Raw genomic sequence first — 22,572 nt, forward strand, 5'->3', positions numbered from 1 at the left:
CCAACTCCCCAAACTGGCACATGCCTCTGTCTAATGATTTTTAGTTTTATTACATGTTCTACATGGGAACTTGTCAAAGGCTTTTTGAAAGTCTACAAGGCTTGTCAACAAGGATTTTCCCCCGTCTAAATCATTGTTGACTGTCAGATAAGTATTCATCTAGACTACTACTTAAAATGGTTTGTTATTTTACCTGCTCCAATGAGACTGTAGTTGCTTTGATCATATTTGTCCCCCCTTTTAAAATAAACGCACTACATTTGCTTCTAACCTGCAGAACTTCTTCAGTAACCAGTGATTCTTTCATCACTATAGCCAGAAGTGCACAAGTTACTTCTCTACTCTCCTCCATCATCCTAGCATAAATAACATCTCATCCAGGGGATTTGTCATTCTTCAGTTCCTTTTAATTTATGAAACATTTCACATTGATTTCAGAAAGCCCTGGAAGGTTAGTCATGCAGTAAATGGATGGCATATCAGTATTTTCCTCAAGTTCTAACTTACTCCTTAACCCCTCTTTCACTATTTTGATACTGAAAAATATTTTATTTATGCATCCTTTGCTCTTTGCACCTCAATACTTTTTCAGCCAACTTTAGCATTTTCTAAAGTTTCTGACGAAGGGTCATCGACCTGAAACGTTAACTCTTTCTTTCTCCACAGATGCTGCCTGACTTGCTGAGTATTTCCAGCATTTTCTGTTTTTATTTCAGATTTCCAGCATCCGCAGTATTTTGCTTTTGATTTAGCATTTTTTATACTCCTTCCAAAGTTCTCGCACTTTTCTTGAAGTTCTCCTTTCCCTTCTGTCTTCTGCAGCACTCCTGTTCCTGCTTCTCTCCATGACATGCCTGAGGTGGGAAATCATGGATGTACAGCTCTGCTTCCTATTGTTTTGTGCCACATGTATTGGAGCATTAGTTCTGCATTTAGGGTACATCCAACATGGAGAGAAATTCACCTCCTTTTGTAAAATAAGTCCTTATTACTTTTAGTGCAGTGTTTGATTTTAGGAATCAATTTTAGTGCAAGTGACTTACACTTACACTTATACTTGAGCTGAGATACAAATAGTTCAAATTGGGATTTTATTATTTGTTGTTTTATAAGCAGTCTCTAGAAATTCATGGCAAATCAGTTTCAGGAAAAAAGGGCAGGATTCGGTACTAAATATTCCTGGATACAAGGTCTTCAGGAAAGAAAGGAGGGGAGATGGCAGTATTGATTAAAAAGAATATTGCAGTGCTGGAGAGAGAGGATGTCCTGGAGGGGACAAGGATAGAATCTATTTAGTTAGAGTTAAGAAACAATAGAGGAGCCATTACACTACTGGGTGTATTCTATCAGCCACCAACTAGTGGGAAGGATATAGAGGAGCAAATCTGCATGGAAATTACAGAAATGGGCAAGAGCCCTAGACTAGTAATAATGGGAGACTTCAACTATCCTACTATAGACTGGGATAGTAATAGTGTAAAGGGCAAAGAGTGGAAGGAATTTTTGAAGTGTGTTCAGGAGAACTTTCTTGACCAGTACATTTCTGGCCCAATGAGGAAGGAGGCATTGCTGGATCTGGTTCTGGGGAATGAGGTGGAGCAAGTGTCAGTGGGGGAACATTGATCATAGCTAATCTAAACCTTATGATTTATGGAAAAGGACAAGGAGCACTCTAGAGTAAAAATACTCAGTTGGAGGAGGGTCAATTTAAGTGGGTTGAGAATGGATCTGGCCTGGGTAAATTGGAATCAAAGATTGGTAGGCAAAACTGTAATCGAGCAATGGGCGGCCTTTAAAGATGAGCGAGTTCGGTTATAGTTTAGGTACATTCCCATGAGGGGGAAAGGTAGGGCAACTAAAGCCAGAACTCCCTGGATGACGAAAAAGATAGATGAAACAGAAAAAGTGGGCGTATGATGGATGTCAGGTTGATAATACAAGTGAGAACCAGGTTGAGCATAGAAAGTTCAGAGGGGAAGTGAAAAAGGAAATTAGTGGGGCAAAGAGAGAGTATGAGAATAGACCGGCGGCTAATATAAAAGGGAATCCAAAAGTCGTCTTTAGACATATAAATAGGAAAAGGGTAGTAAGAGGAGGGGTGGGGCCGGATAGCGACCAAATAGGAGATCTACGTATGGAGGCAGAGGGCATGGCTGAGGTACTAAATGAGTACTTTACATCTGTCTTTACCAAGGAAGAAGATGCTGCCAAAGTCACAATAAAAGAAGAGGTAGACGAGATACTGGATGGGCTAAAAATTGATAGAGGAGGTATTGGAAAGGCTGGCTGTACTTTAAAGTAGATAAGTCTCTCGCTCCGGATGGGATGCATCCTAGGTTGCTGAGGGAAGTAAGGGTGGAAATTGCAGAGGTGCTGGCCATAAATTTCCAATCATTCTTATATATGGGGGTGGTGCCAGAGGACTGGAGAATTGCAAATGTGACACTCTTGTTTAAAAAAGTGTATATGGAAAAACCCAGCAACTACAGGCCAGTCAGTTTAACCTCAGTGGTGGGGAAACTTTTAGAAACAAAAATCCGGGACAAAATTAACAGTCGCTTAGACAAGTATGGATTAATTAAGGAAAGCCAGCACGGATTTGTTGAAGGCAAATCATGTTTAACTAACTTGATTGAGTTTTTTTAAGGAGGTAACAGAGAGGGTTGATGTGTACATGGACTTCCAAAAGGCATTTGATAAAATGCTGCATAATAGGCTTGTCATCAAAGTTGAAGCCCATGGAATAAAGAGAGCAGTGGGGCAGTGGCAGCATGAATACGAAATTGACTAAATGACAGGAAACAGAATAGTGGTGAACGGTTGTTTTTCAGACTGGAGGAAGGTATGCAGTGGTTTTGCCCAGGGGTCGGTACTGCTTTTCTTGATATATATTAATGACTTGGACTTGGGTGTACAGGGCACAATTTCAAAATTTGCAGATGACACAAAACTTGGAAGTGTAGTGAACAGTGAGGAAGATAGTGATAGACTTCAAGAGGACATAGACAGGCTGGTGGAATGGGTGTACATGTGAAATTTATCGCAGAGAAATGCAAAGTGATACATTTTGGTAGGAAGAATGAGGAGAGGCAATATAAACTAAATGGTACAATTCTAAAGGGGCTGCAGGAACAGAGAGACCCAGGGGTATATGTGCACAAATCGTTGAAGGTGGTAGGGCAGTTTGAGAAAGCAGTTAAAAAAGCATACGGGATCCTAGGCTTTATAAATAGAATCATAGAGCACAAAAGCAAGGCAGTCATGATGAACCTTTTATAAAACACTGGTTCGGCCACAACTGGAGTATTGTGTCCAAATCTGAGCACCGCACTTTAGGAAGGACATGAAGGCCTTAGAGAGGGTGCAGAAAAGATTTACTAGAATGGTTCCAGGGATGAAGAACTTCAGTTACGTGTATAGACTGGTGAAGCTGGGGTTCTTCTCCTTAAAGCAGAGAAGGTTGAGAGGAGATTGGGTTGAGGTATTCAAAATCACGAAGGGTCTAGACAGAGTAGATAGAGAGAAACTGTTGCCATTGGCGGAAGGGTCAAGAACCAGAGGATATAGATTTAAGGTGATTGGCAAAAGAACCAAGGGCGACATGAGGAAAAAAATTTTTATACAGCAAGTGGTTATGATCTGGAATGCACTGCCTGAGGGGGTGGTGGAGGCAGACTCAGTTGTGACTTTCAAAAGGGAATTGGACAAGTACATGAAGGGGAAAAAAATTGCAGAGCTATGGGGAAAGGGTGGGGGAGTGGGACTAGCTGGATTGCTCTTGCAGAGAGCCGGCACAGGCTCGACGGGCCGAATGGCCTCCTTCTGTGCTGTAACCATTCTATGATTCTATGACATGTTTCAGGGTTCAACCCAAGTGTTAATCTTTATTTTATAATCTTGTGTAAGCAATAAATCAGAGAAACTTAAAATTAACCAGTATCTCTGTCTTGCTTATCTAGTGTGATCCTGCTTTACTACCTGAACCAAACCATGTGATGCTGAATCATCTATATGCACTCTCCATAAAAGTAAGTTTGTCATATGTTTCAAATTCTATTCAGACTGAAATGGGATCTGTATGGAAATAAAATTGAATGAAGAAATGTGTGTTTTTTCCATTTCTTTTCATCAGCTTGTTGAAACGCATCAGAGCTTTCAGTTAATTGTTCACTGCCAGCTATGTGCAGAGCCCAAAATAAAGACAACTAAAAGTCGATATTGATACTGAGCTTATAGAAGTCCTTAAAATGCTCAAGCCATAATACTTATTTAGAATTATTAAGTGCTATAAACACCATCTTCCTGAGGTTAACTATTATACTGAGATGAAGCTTATGAAAATACTATACTATACTGATCACCTACTCCACCAATGGGAGCTGCATGTGCTTATGCGACGGTTCCAGCCTTCTCTATCTTGCACATAGTGCCATGCACTGTGAAAGCCTAAACTGAGCATTTTAGGTCCTTCATGACTGTATGGATCCAAGTGATTCTTGGCCGGTCTCGCGATCTACGCTGATCTGGAGGGAATCTTGATTGGGATGCCTGCAGAGCTGTCTTCGTGTCAGAGTTCCCATCTGACCAGGCAATATGCCCGCATAATTACAGTTGTCGGAGACTAATGGTTTTGGAGACAACAAGTTATGCTGTGCGCTTTCTGATCTCCGCATTTCTAATGTCATTGTACCAGCGGATTCCAGGTATTCATCGGAGGCACCATTGGTCAAAGGCATCCAGTCTTGATTGGTCACAAACTGCAGGAGCCTATGACCATTCCATATGTCAAGACCAGGATAACAAGGCAGTTGCATAACCTGAGCTTGGTAGCTAATTGGATTCTTGGCTTCCGCAAGTTCCTATCAAGATATCACATAACACCTCTAGTGATTTCTATTCGCCGAAGTATCTCTCCTTCAGAGTCACCTGAGTTATGTATTGAAGGTAGGTGAAATTATCAACTATCTCTGGTTTAGTTTTGATTTTCACCCATTTCAGCTCAGTGCCTAATGGTTCAGCCTCATCTCTGAGGACACTCAGTGCCAGATTTGCTACCTAACCTTACCACAAGAAGGACAACATTGGCATAGTCCATGTTGGTGAATGCTTCCAAACCCAGTTCAGTGCCGTTCATGCTTTGATCAACAGTGCACGCCAAGATCCATTTCATGGGTAGTAGAAACACATCATCCTTGACAAACTCCAGATCCAGTTTAGAAGAAGGTGCTGGTATCATTTCCTATTTGTATCTTCATGTATGAGTGAAATGAGTCGGACCAATTTACCCGGAGTACCCACTCACTTTAGAAGTAACTAAATTGAGTTCCTGTCCACCAAGTCAAATGATGCCTTGAAATTGATGTAGGCTACCCATAGTGGTTTTTGATATTCTCCACGTGTCTGGACTATGATGTTAAGCTCCAATATTTGGTTGGTGGTGGATCTGCCAGGCATAAATCCACTCTACCATGGCTGTCTCTTACTTAAAAGTAGAATTTAAATCCTTCCAAGAATTGTGTGTGCAAGAGCTTTTCCTGCAACTAACAGGAGGGTGATTCCTCTAGTTTCCACAGATGGTTTTGTTGCCTTTGCCTTTCCAGATTGGAATTATTACTCCAAGCTTCCAATCTTCGGATATGACCTCATACTCCCAGGCATCACTTATCAACTGATGTAGGGCTTTAGTGCACTCCACAATTCATCACAATCTTCCATTTTTGACTCACCAGTATGTGGTTGATCTCTTTTTTTTGATGGCCCTCTTTAGAGTACCTTGTCCATCAAATAATATGCTTCCTCTGTACCATGAGCCACCTATTTGGAGGTGGTGTCTAGCTTAGAACTGGAGAACGTATTCTGTATTCCCATTGGCTTCTCCGCTGCCAAATGGTCCAATTATTTTGTAAGGACAAGAAGGCATAAGTTGCATCCTGGAACGCAAGAACGAGACTGATGCCACAACTCTGCTCGTGAGAGAGCTCTGGTGGCTGAACATCACAGCTGCCGACTGCAGGAAGCGCGGTTGCTGGGAACTGCAGAAATGCAAGTGGAATACTACGCCATCTTATGGTCCACAGAAGATGCCCAGCATCAAGGTGGAGTGGCACTAAGGCTAGAACCAAAGAATAGGAGATCCCTCATGTCCTGGATACCGCATTCACCTAGAATCCTCAGTGCTGACTTGCATCACCGCCACGGACATCATAGCATCTTGTTGGCATATGTTGCGTCCAACACCGCGAACTTGACAGTCAAGGAGGATTTTTATGTAGCCATCGACAGTGTTTAGATCCATCTGAACTAATGATGCAGTCATTTACTTAGGAGATTTCAGTGCCTCATCAGGAATTGTGAGAACCAACCTTATCAAAAAGAAAATCTTTAAATTTCAGATAAAGTGCAGGATGGGACTGTGTAATTGATTTATGGCTTGGCTTGAGCAAAGAAACCAGCCACCGTAAAGAAGAAATCGAAAAATTCAACAAAAGTTAAAATGGCAAAGAAGGCAGTGCCCATAGAGGAAGAATTTCTGAAAGCTGCCAAACATCTAAAGCCACTACATCTCAAAAAAAAAGTGCGAAATATTTAATATATCCTTAAAATGTAGCTAGTGCATATTTATATATATTGTGCTTGAGATCAGTTTTTTTTTATTTGGACATTAACCTGGGACAGCGCTTACACTTGTAACGGACTCTGCTGTGATCTTGTGAAAATTTGTGTTTGGAAATATGTGATTTTAACCCTGTTAAGCGTCTCCCTCTAAGATCCTCACTGAGCAATTACTGATTTAAATCGTCTTATACAATGTGATTTATTAATACTGATATAGAATTAAAAGCAAAACACTGCAGGCACTGCAAATCTGAAACAAAAACAGAAAATGCTGGAAACGTGGTATGGAGTCTTCCTCAGAACTTGTCTGTTCTCTCCACAGATTCTGCCTGACCTCCTAAATGTTTCCAGCATTTTTATATATAGAATTAATTTCATTTAGGAGCCTTGCCAACAGTTATTTGAGACTGATTTTAATTTTTTTTAACCTCAGTTGGAGCTATAGAATTATTAAAATTACCAGTTAACTTGAAATCAAACTGTGTCTAAGGATAAACGGAGCATGGATATGTAATTGTGAATTATTTTTATGAAATATATTTTACTTCAATTTTATTTGCTGTTTAGTCTGTTCAGTATTTGTTCAGTGTTTTTGCAGGAATAGTGGCAGAGTTATTGGGCTGAATTTTTTTGTCCTTCCACCCGGTGGAAACGGGTCGGTAGCGCCCTGAAGATGATGGGCAATGACCTACTGCCCCGTTGCCACCGGCGCTGTGGCTGCGACAGTGTTCACCGGGGTCTACCACTGAGTGCCCGGAGCTGCCCCTGGAGTCAGACAGTAGGCCCATTTAAAATGGAAATCAGTATCCTATGATGTCAATTGGACCCCAGTTGCCATTAATGGACTGAACTAAACACCCTCTGACCAGCGTTAGGTGGCGGTCCAGCCAAAGAGGATCCTGAAGGTAAGTTCATCTTTTTGTGGGGCCGGGAGGAAGCAGGTGTGCTGCTTCAGGCTCCACAAATCCAGCCTGGGCTGCCACCGCTCTGTCTCTTCTCCCCCCCCCCCCCCCCCCCCCCAAAACACCGGAACCACTCCTCAATGGACCTATCTTCTTTGGCCCGGAGCTGGCTGGGTGCCCTGAGATGCTTGAACTCTGGCTGCAGCTTGGGGAAAATTCATCCCATTGCTTTAGAGCTGAATGCTGAAGGGTTTTATTATCTCTCCCATCTCAACCCCCTTTGTGCTCTGGCTGTGCCTCCCTTAGCTGAGTTGGGTCAGGCTGCTTAACAAAATAGAAGAATACTTAATTGTACACTGAAACTGATGAAATTGGCCAGTGAGTTGGCTGTGAAGCAAAATGTGGAGTAAATGTTTGTGTTTCCCTCTATTTCCATTGTGTAACATGTATCTGCCAATATCTTTGCCTTCTTGAGCCATTATTCTGTTTGTGCATCTTGAGTATTTAGTCCGATTTGGCAATTGCATTTTATACTCGGCAATCCAGACATTAGAGGGTGCATTTGACCTTGCTATAATAATTTCAACCTTCCAACGAGAATTGTGCTGGAGTGTGGTTCTGCAGATGCTGACAACCCTCTGGTACCTTGTTCAAGTACCCAGTCTTCATTTGTGGCCCTGGACAGCAACTGTACAAAGCATCACAGCCGGACCTGATTCTGCCCTCACTTGATGTCCACATATGAGCAGATTCCAGCAAATGGTCATCAGGAGGACCTATGGATTTTTTTTTTAACCTCTCCATAACTCCATAACCCAAGGGCACTGAGGCTAATTGTAGTGTACTGACTGCTGCCCAGGTAAGATAAGTTAACTCGGTAGAGACCACAGGTTGCACATGAAACTTTCCTGATCTCAGTGGCTCAATCCTGCAACAGGCAAATTGAGTTACTGGGGGCACCCTAGTTATAGGCATCTTAATTGCATTTCAGTGTGCTAACTTACTGGTTGTTGCCACTTCTGAGCTAGTGGACTTGATAGATCGTATTAGAGGAAGTGTGTTACAATTGTTTGTGATATCAGCAAATTAGCTCCCTGGTACAATATAACAAGAGAAGATTGCTTTTTATTGTAATTTAACTGAATTATTTGCTGAATAGTATATCAAATCTCCTCCTTGGTTGCTCAGTGATATAGTTGTTATCTCACCTGATCTCAATTTGAACAACCCGGCTAGCTATTTTAAGATCAATTCAAAGTTAACGTGACTCTTCATTGTTTTAATAAGTACCTTATTTTTCTGTCCTAGGATGGCGTGATGGTTCTTAGTGCTACCCATCGGTATAAGAAGAAGTATGTTACTACTTTACTCTATAAGCCAATCTGATCTATCATCTTCTCTGTAGCCAGCATGCCCAAATGGTGAATGAATGCCTCTGTTAGTTGGTAGTTCAGTGATGGAGCTTCATTAGGATTTTAGCAGTTGTGTTGGTTGCCTTCTACATAATCGCTACAAGCACTTTACCAGATTGAGGTACAAGTCTGACACTGAATATTATAACATCAGTTAGGACAATGCAGATTGTTCACTGTGGATTTGCATTTTGGGGAACACCTGAAATGCACCTGTAAATCAAGGGACTGTCTCAGTCATGACGAGCTGTTACACCAGGAAAAGTTTACAGTTGGAGTTTTAAAAATTTTATAATAGTGAAATAGCTTAAAATAGCTTGCTTAGTATTTAAGTATTGCATTTTACTTGGGTGGGCGACTCAAACTTTTTTTAAAAATAAAGCTAACTTTGTTCTCGATTGAAACTTCCTCTTAATGTTTACTGTGTGCAAAGAAATCCAGCTTTCAGCATTGTGCTGTCTTTTAACACATGGACCCAGTTTTCTGTCTGTGCATCTGCTGTAGATGTACCAGTGTGAATGTTCCCAGATGGAACACATTATCCAGAATACAGGATTGCAAGATGTGAAGTACATCAAATAATGGATCTCACTGGGCTAACAAATGTATTTACAATACTGTTAACAGACAGACAAAAACAAAGCAAAAATTTGCAGTCCATGAGGTTAGAGTTAAAATATCACAAGCTAGATAGGTCCAAACCTCATTTGCACATTGCTGATGCACTGAGTAGAGGATTTGGTTTGTGAGTAAACAATGTTGAAATGCCACTTTTACTTAAGTCTCCACTTTGTGATCTGATCTTGTTTTGAGCTCTGCGAAAGAGCAGCTGGAGGTATAGAAGAGCATCATACCTATGGAATGTTTTAAGGGCACACACACGCACTAATTTTCCCAATGTTTTGCCAAGTTTTTCAGGCCAAATTGAGCTCATTCTGGTGTTGCTGCCAGCAAAAGTAAGCGACACCACTGCAAAGTAACAAGTAGTGAGGCTCAGTTTCTAATTCACTTTGGTAGAAAGCCAAGCAATCACTTCTGTTTAAAATGCAGATAATGCTGTGTGACATTTAATTTTTGTCAGCACTAATACTAATCTAAAGCTCCAAATTATAAGCGGATGGGCACAAAGATTTGAAAGAGCTCCCTTGTTTGAACACTGCAACGTCTGAGATTTGGGGTTAGTGCTCATCTGCAGAAACTCTCTGATAAATTGAGAAATAATAATTGGTACATTCTAGACTTACATTGTCAAATATCTGATGGTAGTGATTGCTAGAGCATTTATGTAACTTGCTAGCAGGTTCTAGCAGCAGAAATGGAGTACTACTACAGTGAAGTACAAAGCAGATTTGTACTTGAATACTTTTCTGGTGCATTATGCCCATTAAAAAAATATCACCCTGCATCTATTTCCCTTTGAAACAAATAGGAAGCTGAGTTGTAACTGTTTTCTGGCATCAAAGTTGCATTCCAGGGAGCAGAATAACAAATGACCTAAAATGTCCTTAGGGCAGTGTGAATGGTTTCAGGAATTCAGAAGCCTTATGTTGTTGATGATCTGCGCTACTTTGTGATTGGATGCCACATGTTTCCTCCCTATAAGTTTCTACTGGAGAACGCAGGGGTCTAGGTTTCCTAATGTGTGAAATAGCATGGATATTTAAGCCTTTTCAAAGACTGAAGTATGCAGATTTTAATGTATAAATAGATGTGTGTATTATAAAATTGTAACACAAATAAAACATCTCGGCTGATTGAAAAATGGATATCATGCTGTCTTCACCATACAACCTTTCCAACCTGATCTCTTCCCTTTCCCCCTGTTCCCCTAACACATACACACAAACAACCTAGAGCTATTTTTATGGTGGTGTCAAAAGTATTCACAGTTCATGTAAATCTACAAGGATGATGCATTTTCCCCCACCACAGGCTTGAAGGCAAGGGTGAACTTGATAGGTCTGGGACTTGAGTATGCTGGAAATTTGAATACAGTTTAGAGCACTTGGCATAATTGTTTTCTTCTGTAACAGATCAGTGTTACCATAATAGCTGCCACACCAAAATGTTCACTAATACAACCGTGCAGTGCCTTTATTTTCAGTGCAGAGAAATATTAATTAAAACATTAATGTACGTTTATGTGACAGGGGTCCTGGAAGGAGCAGAGAAAAGAAACCACTGTTTTCAATTAAATTGGAGGAAAGATCACCATGTATACGTGGTTGCATTAGTCCATTTCATCCAGTTTTAAGTGTAAATGTCTAAAAATGTGCATCTGTGCTGTCTTTTTTTAATGTTTAGAGTCACTTCTGCTCTGTCCCACCAATAATCCTTAATTCCAATTTTAGAAGAGCATCCTGAGTCAGCTTGGTTCAGTTGCTAGCGCACTCACTTGTGTCAGAGGGTTATGGGTTTAAGCCCTTTACCTGGAGTTTGAACTCATAATCTAAGTTGAAACTCTACAACAGTACTGAATGGGTGTTGCATTGTGGGAGGTGCTATCTATCTGATGAGTATTTAAATGGGCTCTGTCTGATTGATTGTTTGGTGCAAGTTGTTATTAAAGATCCCATATCCTGGCCAATAATCGTCCATCAAAGAACATATCATGGGTAGCCGATTCCAATGATTGAATGGCAGAATTGGACTAGAAGTGCTACTCTATGGTCACTGATCTCAAGATATGTTTCATTTCACTTGTAAATGCTTGTAACATTACAAGCTTACCCTGTTATATATTAACAGCCGGTGTGTAACCAAAGAAATATGAATTGGAGAGACATCCAAAAAGACTCCTTTGGAATGGCAAGGAATCCAGTATGATGAGGTAAGAATACCAAGAGATAGGTTATCTCAGCACAGACTGAGGAATTAGACCTCGGACCTTCCTAATTACCCACCAAGCTACAGGAGTGTTAGTTTTTTTTAAAAAAGTAGAGCTCTACCAAATCAATCTAAACAGTGGAGGGAAAAATCAAACAGGCACTGAGCATTTAATGTCTTTATTATTTGGACCAAGGAAAGAAAACAAACTATTTCATACATTAAATGCACACCTTTAGGTTTTCACAGAATGGCTTTCCCAAAACAATCCAGGAAACACAAAATCTTTATTTCCCAGGACTGTACCATACACACATTGCTACAATCCATCATACAAATGAATGTATATACACTGGGAAAATATATACAGCCTGAAGGACAAACACTATATATTGATCAGTATATACGCTTTACACAGTATACAACAATGCCATAGGGACACCTGTTGCATCATACAATTTTTAGTAACCTATAATTTTTTTTAAAAAGCTGTTTACAGGCTACTAAAACGAGCTTCAACACAGGGACCCTATGGTTTATTCCAAACATCAGTGATCACCAATCATCATTTCCTTAGTCCATGAAAAAGAATTTCACTCTACCCTTTTTTCAGTGAATCTCCTGACAAACAACCCCAGTCCCACTTGATCCCTGGGTTCCTTTAATTTCCTAATTGCACAATGACCATGCAAAACAGAAATGAAAAACACATGCAACTCAAAGCTTTGGTACCACAAATAGCATCTGATTACTGAAGAGGCATTTCCCCTAGAAACCCAGATTGACAATTTTAAATGTTGAAACATAATTTTCAATTATGAATCCTAATGGAGAAAATTCACAACTTTTAAGCAGGGAAATTATAATGACCTTTACAGTAATTAGAAAAATGGCATCTTAAATTGCACAATAATATATATCTTGAATTATATAAAGACAGCTAGCCCAAGTGTCCTTTTTTGTATACAAATATATAGTATACATTGCACTGAATGCACTTGCATATGCATTTGTTATATATAATGAATTGCAGCAATTCTGTATAGGCCTGTGACTGTAATATGCATACATACACACACCATGTATTTGCCATCATGCTGTATATACAGCTCAGGCAAAAATAATACTAGTGCTCAACTTATCTACTGTTTCTAATAGTGTACAATAGTAAATACAAAGTCATCCAGCCCTGTCTTAACTCTGTACCGTACTCTCACCCACCATGCTATATTATTGAATCAGAAAACTGTAAAATAACAACATCCATGATGCTAGATACTGTTGTTTATAAGTCTTATTCCAGTGTTTGATAAAGCTAATATTGCAGCAATTGGCCTCGATGGCAAACTTATTGCACATACTCTTTTTTGACTATGCTTGGCGAACATTCTGCTCAGTAGTAAATGTTGGCAGGATGTATTTTTCCAGTTATTACCAGGATATGTTTTTCTGTTTTAAATTGCACAAACTCAAATACCAGGACCAACATTCACCAAAGTTAATATTAGGCTCAAAATGTTTCCAGAACTGGCATTTTTTTTGTTTTGATAATAAACACATATTTATATATTAACTTAGTGTAACTCTTTTGATAGCAAGGGTTTTTCTTGGGTCTTGAAACAGCCAAAATATTTTATATTTAACCTTTCTCACACTTGGCAAGAGTCTGCAAGGTTCATAATGTTTGTGGGGGCACAAGGCAACAGAGTTGTTTGGCAAATAAGTCTACCCACAACAAATACAAGACTTCCTGTTTCATATTTTTACACAAGGCAGAAGAATTAATCACATGTTCAGTATTTTATATAGGATCATCAGAAGCCACTTGTTAGGTTTGGAGTATGTAGACTAGTTCTTTCTGGAAGCACAGGATGTAATTTACTTTTGTTTTTAAATGCTGTTATACTAAATTATTTTTGTAGGATAAGATTCCAATATCATTCCGTAGCCTTTTTTTTGGAGAGGGGTAGAGAAGTAGCCACTTCAGTAGTTTATGTTTCCTACTTGAACCAGGTTGGGACCATATCTTTCATCCTTCCCAGAAAGTGAACCTTGACCCAGGCTTCTTGTTTCAGCTTCAGGATATATGGGAATCATGAAGTTCCAGCCTCTGGGACAGCTGCAACCAAGTTTTGAGATCTCTGCTGAAAAATTAATTAGGGAGGGGAAAAAAAAATTACCATCAATATGGAAGGAAAAGTAAAACATAAAAACACAAAATGATATGAAAATAGATAAACCAGGCATGTAATGGATAAAAGGAAAGTTCCCAGCATTAAAACTTTCATGTGCTGGTGTAATGAGTGATTATGTCAAACACAGCTTTCTGAACCTACCAGTCTCATTCATTCCCTTACAAAACTCAGATGTGCAGGGTCTGTAAATTTAAAAAATGCAACTAAATGAAATATAGGAAAATAGCAGAAAAAAGTAAATACCAGTCAACCATTCTTTACAAAATGATACATTTTTTTTCCCTGTACAAAATGCAATACTCAAGAAGCAAATCCATTCACTTTAAAGGAGCATTCCTTTCTGGTTTATACACTCACAAAGCCCTGCTCTTTTCACTTAATGGACTTAAATACCCTGAATCTACACTTACATTATAGTAAGGGATTAATCCAGGGCAAAGAATACCATTTAAAATTTAAGAAATTAAATTCATATGCTAAGTTTTCTGTCACACATATTCTTCTGTTTGCTAATTCCTCCAGTCACAGCAAAAATAATTCTCCTACTTATACTGACTTTTTAAAATTAGCAAACTGAAAAATATAACCCAAATTCCTTTTATAACAACCATCATGGTTTATTTTTGTGGGGTGCGCTGTTAAGCAGCTGACCTTCTGGCCTTTTGTTCTTGTAAGGACAGGTACAGAAACAGGTATGAGACAGCCTCCCACTATTGTTAAGGCCAGTTAATTCATCACAAACTGAGGTTTTCCTGGTCTGAATGTCTCAGTACCAAAACTGGGTGGTGCATCAGCTATCAGAGGGAGCTTTAGCTGCTTTTTTAAGGGAAAAGAAAGATAAGCTGGAGTATTGTGGGGTTCCGTTGGGCTCAGTACTAGGTCCCTTGCTTTTTGTAGTACATAGGGTGGTAGAAGTTTGGAACTCTCTTCCGCAAACGGCAATTGATACTAGCTCAATTGCTAAATTTAAATGTGAGATGGATAGCTTTTTGGAAACCAAAGGTATTAAGGGATATGGGCCAAAGGCAGGTATATGGAGCTAGATCACAGATCAGCCATGATCTTATCAAATGTCGGAGCAGGCACGAGGGGCTGAATGGCCTACTCCTGATCCTATTTTCCTTTTGCATTGATTTAGACTTAAATGTAGGGGCCACGATTAGTTTGCAGATGATACAAAAATTGGCTGTGCAGTTGATAGTAAGGAAGAAAGCTGTAGACTGCAGGAAGATAGCAATGGACTGGTCAGGTGGGCAGAAAAGTGACAAATGGAATTCAATCCAGAGAAGTGTGAGGTAATGCATTTGGGGAGGTCAAATAAGGCAAGGGAATACACAATAAATGGTAGGGTACTGAGTAGTGCAGAGGGACCTTGGCGTGCATGTCCACTAATCCCTGAAGGTAGCAGGACAGGTAGATAAGGTGGTTAAGGTTGCATATGGGAAACTTTCCTTTATTAGTCAAGGCATAGAATATCAGGGTGGGGCGGTTATGCTAGAACTGTATAAAACACTAGGCCACAGGTAGAGTACTGCGTACAGTTCTAGTCACCAAATTACAGGAAAGATGTGATTGCACTAGAGAGGGTACAGAGGAGATTTACAAGGATGTTGCCAGGACTGGAGAATTTTAGCTATGAGTGAAAGATTGGGTAGGCTGGGGTTGTTTTCTTTGGAACAGAGGTGACTGAGGGGAGATTTAATTGGTGTATAAAATTATGAGGGGCCTCGATAGAGTGGATAGGAAGGACCTATTTCCCGTAGCAGAGAGGTCAATAACTGGGGGGGGGGGCATAGATTTATAGTAGTTGGTAGAAGGATCAGATGGGAGCTGAGGAGAATTTTTTTCACCCAGAGGGTGGTGGGGGGTCTGGAACTTGCTGCCTGAAAGGGTGGTAGAGGCAGAAACCCTCATCACATTTAAAAAGTACGTGGATTATGCATTTGAAGTGGTGTAACTTACAAGGCTATGTACGGACCAAGAGCTGAGTTTATAAAATTGTGGGGTAAGATTTCCTTTTGGTTGCTATGTGCAGCAACATCATAAATGGGAAATTTATGAGTGTAAATTAACAGCCTCCATAATGCATACATTGTAGAGCAGATTCACAACTGACCTTCTCCCTATCCCATGCAGCTACTTTAATCAACCTATTCTATGTACTGAATGCAGAATACCTAAATCTTTCATTTTTTGTGCAACTGAGTCGTTTCCACCCCAAGTACCCCCAGCAGACTAGAAGTGCTATAATAGCGGGAAAGCATTCTCAGGGAGCAACTTGCTAGTTCTCATCCCCCACCCCCATTATTATACTCACAAAAACAGCGCAATATCTGCAAGAGCTGGGAGCTGATCACCAATGCATTCTGTCAGCCAGGGAAGACAGTGGTGCAATGTGGACAAATTAAGTAGTTGAAAAAGTCACTCTCTTCACCTATCCCATGAGTTAGCATTACTTAGAACCATAGAAAAGATACAGCACAAAAGGAGGGCCATTCGGCCCATCGTGTCTGCGCCGGCATTTGGTTGCACCATATAATGGATAGGGTGAGCATATATGCCTGATGGTCTTTTCTCACCATTTTGTATGTTCAATACTATGGTTGAAGCATAATCTTTGGGTGTTGGTGACATTTAAAAGCACCTTGACTTGTGCTGTGAACATTTGTTACAGTGGTGCTCAGCAGATATACTGTCCCAATGTGTCTTTTGGTTTTCATCTGGGTCGACGATATTGCGGTGTCTGAGACTCATAATAAAAAATTAGTGTGTAACCCCAGCCTTATCTGAATATCTGCTTTATAATCATTTGCAGATATCTGACAGTGTCCATAAAAACATTTTCAGATGTTAATGAGTACTTTGCATATAATAAAACCACTTATTGTGAATGGATGAACATGAGAGCTGTTAGATGTAAACGAGACAATGGCAGGCAACAGAGCTGACTCATGCAGCGGTTTCACAAGTAGCAGTGTTAACAGTCAGCGAAGAGACACAAGCAGAAGGAAGTCTGGCCTTTCATGGCACATGCTGATACCAGTGCATCATTACCAACCTTTGTTGTCATTCAGGGAGGTTTTTACACCAGAAATTGTGCAATCATTCATCTGAACAGACTCACAAAAGAGACAAAGGACACACAGGGAAGAGAAAGTCAGAAAAGAGAAACAACAGGTTCTGGATAGGAAAGTAAACAACCTGGATGTTTTACTGCGATCAGGTTCCACTAAAACAGCCCCTTCTCATGTATACAATAATCATTTCTTGAACAATACTACTGTTAAGATGGTCGCCTATCCCCAGTCTCTATGAACAAACCAGACTTACTTCCCCTTCAGTTTCCTTTCCTTCCAAGTGTGGAGATAGTCTCACGTAGTGAAGTGTGTCAATTGTAATGATTAAAATCATTCTATTCCCATTTCCCCCTACACTCGAAGGTGCTGATTCATGCTGGGGTCTAGTTCTTTGGGGACCGAAGATCCTCTGGTACCTCACCCAAATGTCCATTCTTCATATGCGAGTCTGGACTGTGTGTTTGGGTAGGTTCCTGGACCCAGGTTGCAGAGAGGCTCATGAAAGCCAACTGTCCTCACCCAATGTCCGTACACATACAGGATCAGTATCGATCACTGGACAGTAACACAGAGTGGGAAGGCTGGCTGAATTACCTCTCCTTGGCCTAGGGGCATTGAGGAAAATTGTGGCACTCCATTCTCCACCCTAGCTGAGATCAGATAACAGCACAGACCAGCAACTAATCCTGGGAGCTTCCTCGTCTGTATGGCTTAGTTCCAGAGTGAGCATTCAATTTATCAACTGTATCAGGGAGCATATCATAATTCTATATGTTTTTTTAAATGCTATAAATTAAGAGCCTCCCCTATTGGATTATTGGCTGCTAATCCTGGCCACATGGACAGAAAGAAATATAAAGACCTGAGCAAAACACTGTAAAGGAGTTACACAATTCAATATTAAACTGTCTTTCTGCTGCAAGCTGTGAATGAAGTCCAGCTTTCCAACAGTTAACAACCTGAGGCTCAGTTCTTCCCTTCAAACAGGGGTATCCTTGCACTATCCTCAATATTCTAGTAGTTGGTCCATTCAAATGATCTGTGCTCATTTTTCCTGGTCTGTTGTGGAAGGCAAATTGAAGGTGATTACTGGGCTGGGGAGGGAGGGAAAAAAAAATCAGAGGACAAGTCAAGACACTGCTGGTACTATGGTCACTCCAAGTAGACAGTTAATTGGCCGCTTGTAAGTCCCCCACGTGCCCTCTCAGTCAGGGAATGATGGGTGGTGAGCAATGGAGAGAAAAAAAATCAGGAGGTTTAGTTTATCCTGGATCTTACCCCGAGCAGTATATGGACATGGACTGTTTGGATGCAGGTTTATGGCTACACGCCATCATATAGCAAGCATACCAATCACAGCATTACCACAAGGGAGTGGTGCTACCCCTCAGGGAGGAAACATAGAAAATAGGAGCAGGAGTAGGCCATTCAGCCCTTTGAGCCTGCTCCACCATTCAATATGATCATGGCTGATCCTCTATCTCAATACCATATTCCCACTTTCTCCCCATACCCCTTGATGCCTTTTCTGTCTAAAAATCTATCTAGCTCCTTCTTAAATATATTCAGTGACTTGGCCTCCACAGCCTTCTGTGGTAGAGAATTCCACAGGTTCACCACCCTCTGAGTGAAGAAATTTCTCCTCATCTCAGTCCTAAATGTCCTACCCCCGTATCCTGAGACTGTGACCCCCTCATTCTGGACCCCCCAGCCAGGGGAAACATCCTCCCCGCACCCAGTCTGTCTAGCCCTGTCAGAATTTTATACGTTTCAATGAGATGGGTGGTGAGGGAGGGAAAATCAGAGACTGAGCTCATCCCAAGCTGCTCTCCTGCACCTTCCACAAGCCAGTGTAAGGATCATACTGGTAATGGCCGAGCATCAGGTCAGCTCTGCTATGAAATAGTGCATTGCCCAGAAGAGAGAGGAAATAAACAAAACTGAAATATCAGACAATATTGTTTGGTGTGATTTAAAAAAAAACTCAATTGTATTTGAACAGGGGCATAGTATAGGACTTTGGAAAAGGTAGCAACTACTGTGGGAAGGGAAACAGCAGCCTCGGGAAGATTGGAGGTATTTGGGAACAAGCAACATGAGGAAATGCTTCGGAAAATATTAGCATTAGCATTACATTTGATCCATAGAAATATGGTGCAATATTTCATAACAGGATTTTGTTCTAATTACTTCTCTTGACTGTACGAAAGAAGAAAGGGCATGTTTACAGGACTCTTTTAATGGTTACTCTAATTCACACAGTTCTCGAAGAAATTTACCTCCAAATTACTCCTTGCCTTCTTCAGCACATCATGTGTTCTTGTTACTAAAAAACAAAAGTATTGCAGTTGTTATCAGACTCGGTATTTCCAGTGATACAGTGAGCCAGCTGCCAGTGTCACAGTTACACTGAGACCTGCTGCTGTAATCCAGGTTCCTTACATGAAATCCCCACAGGTACACTAGAGCAGCTGCACCAGTTAAACTGAGATGCTGGCTGATTTACCCCCTTTTTTTCCCCAAAATGTTCTCTCCTGAAGGTGCTAACACATGCTGGTTCCACAGATGACAGCTACTTTCCTCCCTCCAGTACCTCACCCGAGTGGCTAGTCTTCATGTGTGAACCTAGACCATGAATGTTAATAGGCAACACAACCACACAGGGGACATCATGGGCAAGCCTGTTCTTGTCATCACCCGCCATCCACACTTTCCATAGGAGTCACTAGTTAGTGATCAGGAATGGGAACCCTGACTGATTTGTCACCTCCATAATCAGGGTTGGGGCGGTGGGGGGGGGGACAGCAAGGAGACGTTCCACCTACTACTGCCCTGGTTTATATTGGCTAACTCAGCACAGAGGGGAAGAGAAGTAACCACTTCAGTAGTCAATTAAATCTGGGACCTTTGGTCTGTGTGGCTAAACTGGGTTGTGCCTTTCCAATTAGGCAGGCTGATGGAAGGGTTGAATGAACCGTTGATAGCTCATTTTTAATAAACTCCCTTATTATTATTAGTGCTGCACATTCGTACTCCAACGGGTTGGGTCACTGAGGTCGTAAGACACCGATTCTCCAGACACTGCGTTTCTAATCTCAACCGTGCAGTCAAGGAAGGTGACAATAAACTTGGTGCTTGCCCCACATGGGGAGTCAGATTCAAAGAAAGGATCACCTCGGGCCTATCTCGTGGCTAGCTTGAGAGCTAATTCTCTACTCACTCTGCCTTGGCAGAAAAATGGCATGCAGACATGTGAAAGGGAGTAAAAAAAACACACATCTGAAGAATAAACATGCTTTTCTATTGAGTATCTGTATAATATAAGGCAGCTTTAAGTATTGATTCCACATACACTGGCTGACAATGAACTGTTCCATTCCTTCCTTCACTTGGTTCGTGGCCTTCAGACGACTGATTGCATTCTGCAGCAGGTTCTCCTGCTCTGTTATCTTATTCTTCAGCCTGCAAATCTCTTCTTTCATTGACTGTTCCTGTAATAAACACAGTAACCAAATTTAAACCATGAGGGCATCTGCAACGATGTCATGACATACAATATATTTCAGTGCTACTCATATTACTGGCTGGATGCTATTTGTAGCCCACATACCCCACACCCTGGCCCCCAGCAGACTTTCTATCCCATCTGCTTATGGCCCATCTGGCTTTGGGCCGTTGTCCAAGCTGGTATTCAGCATTGGTCTCATTCCCTTGCTCTCTAGTGAGGAACCAAAGGAATCCTATTGAAAGGCAGAGGCTATCCCAGCACCCTTAGCTCAAGTAAAAGGACCCCTCACCAACGCTTCATTGATGTGATATAAATTTGGACCTCTCAGGATGAGGATTTGAACACACAAACCTACATCAATGACATCGCTGCCACGGTGCAGCATTTTAAGCATATCTGAATTGCCTTCAAGTAAGCGACTAGTTAGAATCATGGCCTGTGACAAAAAAAGTTAGTAACACTGATATACTCAAATATCAGTAAAACTCATTGTAAGTGAGAATGGAGCCATCAGTCAGCCACATTGCTCCACCTGTGACAGCACCTCCCAAACCCGCGACCTCTACAACCTGGAAGGACAAGAGCAGCAGGCGCATGGGAACAACACCACCTGCACGTTCCCCTCCAAGTCACACACCATCCCGACTTGGAAATATATCGCCGTTCCTTCATTGTCGCTGGGTCAAAATCCTGGAACTCCCTTCCTAACAGCACTGTGGGAGAACCGTCACCACACGGACTGCAGCGGTTCAAGAAGGCGGCTCACCACCACCTTCTCAAGGGCAATTAGGGATGGGCAATAGATGCTGGCCTCACCAGCGACGCCCACATCCCGTGAACGAATAAAAAAAAACCACAAGGCACACTAACACTGAATGAAGCAGACCCAGACTGAGCGTTATGGTGGGGCTCACAAACCATTACAAAAATAAAACAACCATAGTGCACCAAACCAGATGTGAAAGGCTCCAGGAAATTAGCACGGTTGATATTTTTAGAGGCGCTGTATCTGGAGACTGAAGGATATGAACGATAACCTAATATTCACAGAAAAGGAGGGAAATTTGAATCAAGGAATTATAGACAAGTTAGTCTCCTGCCCTGCTAGCATAGATACTACCTAGCACAAGGAATCCCAGTTGAGGAAAGGAGAGAGAACACATTTAAAAAAAGAGGGAGTATAACTGATAGGGGAATCATAGAAAGATTACAGCACGGAAGGAGGCCATTCAGCCCATCGAGTCCCCGCCGGCTCAATGCAAGAGCAATCCAGCTAGTCCCGTTCCCCCGCCCTTTCCCCGTAGCCCTGCAAGTTTTTTTGTTTCAAGTACTTATCCAATTACCTTTTGAAGGCCATGATTGAATCTGCCTCTTCCGCCCCCTCGGGCAGTGCATTCCAGATCCTAGCCACTCGCTGTGTAAAAAAGTTTTTCCTCATGTCACCTTTGGTTCTTTTGCCAATCACCTTAAATCTATGTCCTCTGGTCCTTGACCTTTCCGCCAATGGGAACAGTTTCTCTCTATGGTATTGAGATAGAGGATCAGCCATGATCATATTGAATTCGAAGGGCCGAATGGCCTACTCCTGCTCCTATTTTTTATGTTTCTATCTACTCTGTCTAGACCCTTCATGATTTTGAATACCTCTATCAAATCTCCTCACAACCGTCTCTGTTCCAAGGAGAACAACCCCAGCTTCTCTAGTCTATCCACGTAACTAAAGCCCCTCATCCCTGGAATCATTCTAGTAAATCTCTTCTGCACCCTCTCTAAGGCCTTCACATCTTTCTTGAAGTGCGGTGCCCAGAACTGGACACAATACTCCAGTTGTGGCCGAACCAGTGTTTTATAAAGGTTCATCATAACTTCCATACTTCTGTATTCTATGCCTCTATTTATAAAGCCCAGGATCCCATATGCTTTTTTAACCACTTTCTCAACCTGCCCTGCCACCTTCAACAATTTGTGCATATATACCCCCAGATCTCTCTGTTCCTGTACCCCTTTTAGAGTTGTTCCCTCTAGTTTATTATTGCC

The 22,572-nt window shown here is 41.3% G+C and overlaps 2 protein-coding genes and 1 long non-coding RNA gene across 15 annotated transcripts in view; 2 read left to right on the plus strand and 1 right to left on the minus strand.

The window, feature by feature from the left end:
• LOC137325388 (5'-AMP-activated protein kinase subunit beta-2-like) overlaps positions 1-10,691 on the plus strand; it is a 31,253-nt gene extending 20,562 nt beyond the window's left edge. For both annotated transcript variants that reach the window (XM_067990430.1, XM_067990431.1), the window contains exons 7-8: positions 3,960-4,028; positions 8,826-10,691. In XM_067990430.1, coding sequence (XP_067846531.1) covers positions 3,960-4,028; positions 8,826-8,903 — 147 coding nt within the window. In that variant the 3' untranslated portion in view covers positions 8,904-10,691. The remainder of the gene's footprint in view (positions 1-3,959; positions 4,029-8,825) is intronic.
• Positions 10,692-11,685: 994 nt separating this feature from the next.
• The window catches only part of LOC137325390 (uncharacterized), a 42,461-nt gene continuing 31,574 nt past the window's right edge, over positions 11,686-22,572 (plus strand). The window contains exon 1 of the long non-coding RNA XR_010963873.1: positions 11,686-11,759. This is a non-coding gene — a long non-coding RNA (uncharacterized lncRNA). The remainder of the gene's footprint in view (positions 11,760-22,572) is intronic.
• The window catches only part of pde4dip (phosphodiesterase 4D interacting protein), a 432,228-nt gene continuing 421,574 nt past the window's right edge, over positions 11,919-22,572 (minus strand). For 4 of the 12 annotated variants that reach the window (XM_067990444.1, XM_067990435.1, XM_067990443.1 and 1 more), the window contains 4 exons: positions 20,380-20,518; positions 19,307-19,353; positions 17,009-17,069; positions 11,919-13,899 (listed from right to left, as the gene is read on the minus strand). In XM_067990444.1, coding sequence (XP_067846545.1) covers positions 13,739-13,899; positions 17,009-17,069; positions 19,307-19,353; positions 20,380-20,518 — 408 coding nt within the window. In that variant the 3' untranslated portion in view covers positions 11,919-13,738. Of the gene's footprint in view, positions 13,900-14,091; positions 14,133-17,008; positions 17,070-19,306; positions 19,354-20,379; positions 20,519-22,572 lie in introns of all 12 variants that reach the window. The other 8 variants (XM_067990439.1, XM_067990438.1, XM_067990440.1 and 5 more) reach the window with 8 other exon arrangements.

The sequence above is a fragment of the Heptranchias perlo genome, chromosome 9 (assembly GCF_035084215.1).
Source record: "Heptranchias perlo isolate sHepPer1 chromosome 9, sHepPer1.hap1, whole genome shotgun sequence".
NCBI classification, from domain to species: Eukaryota; Metazoa; Chordata; class Chondrichthyes; order Hexanchiformes; family Hexanchidae; genus Heptranchias; species Heptranchias perlo.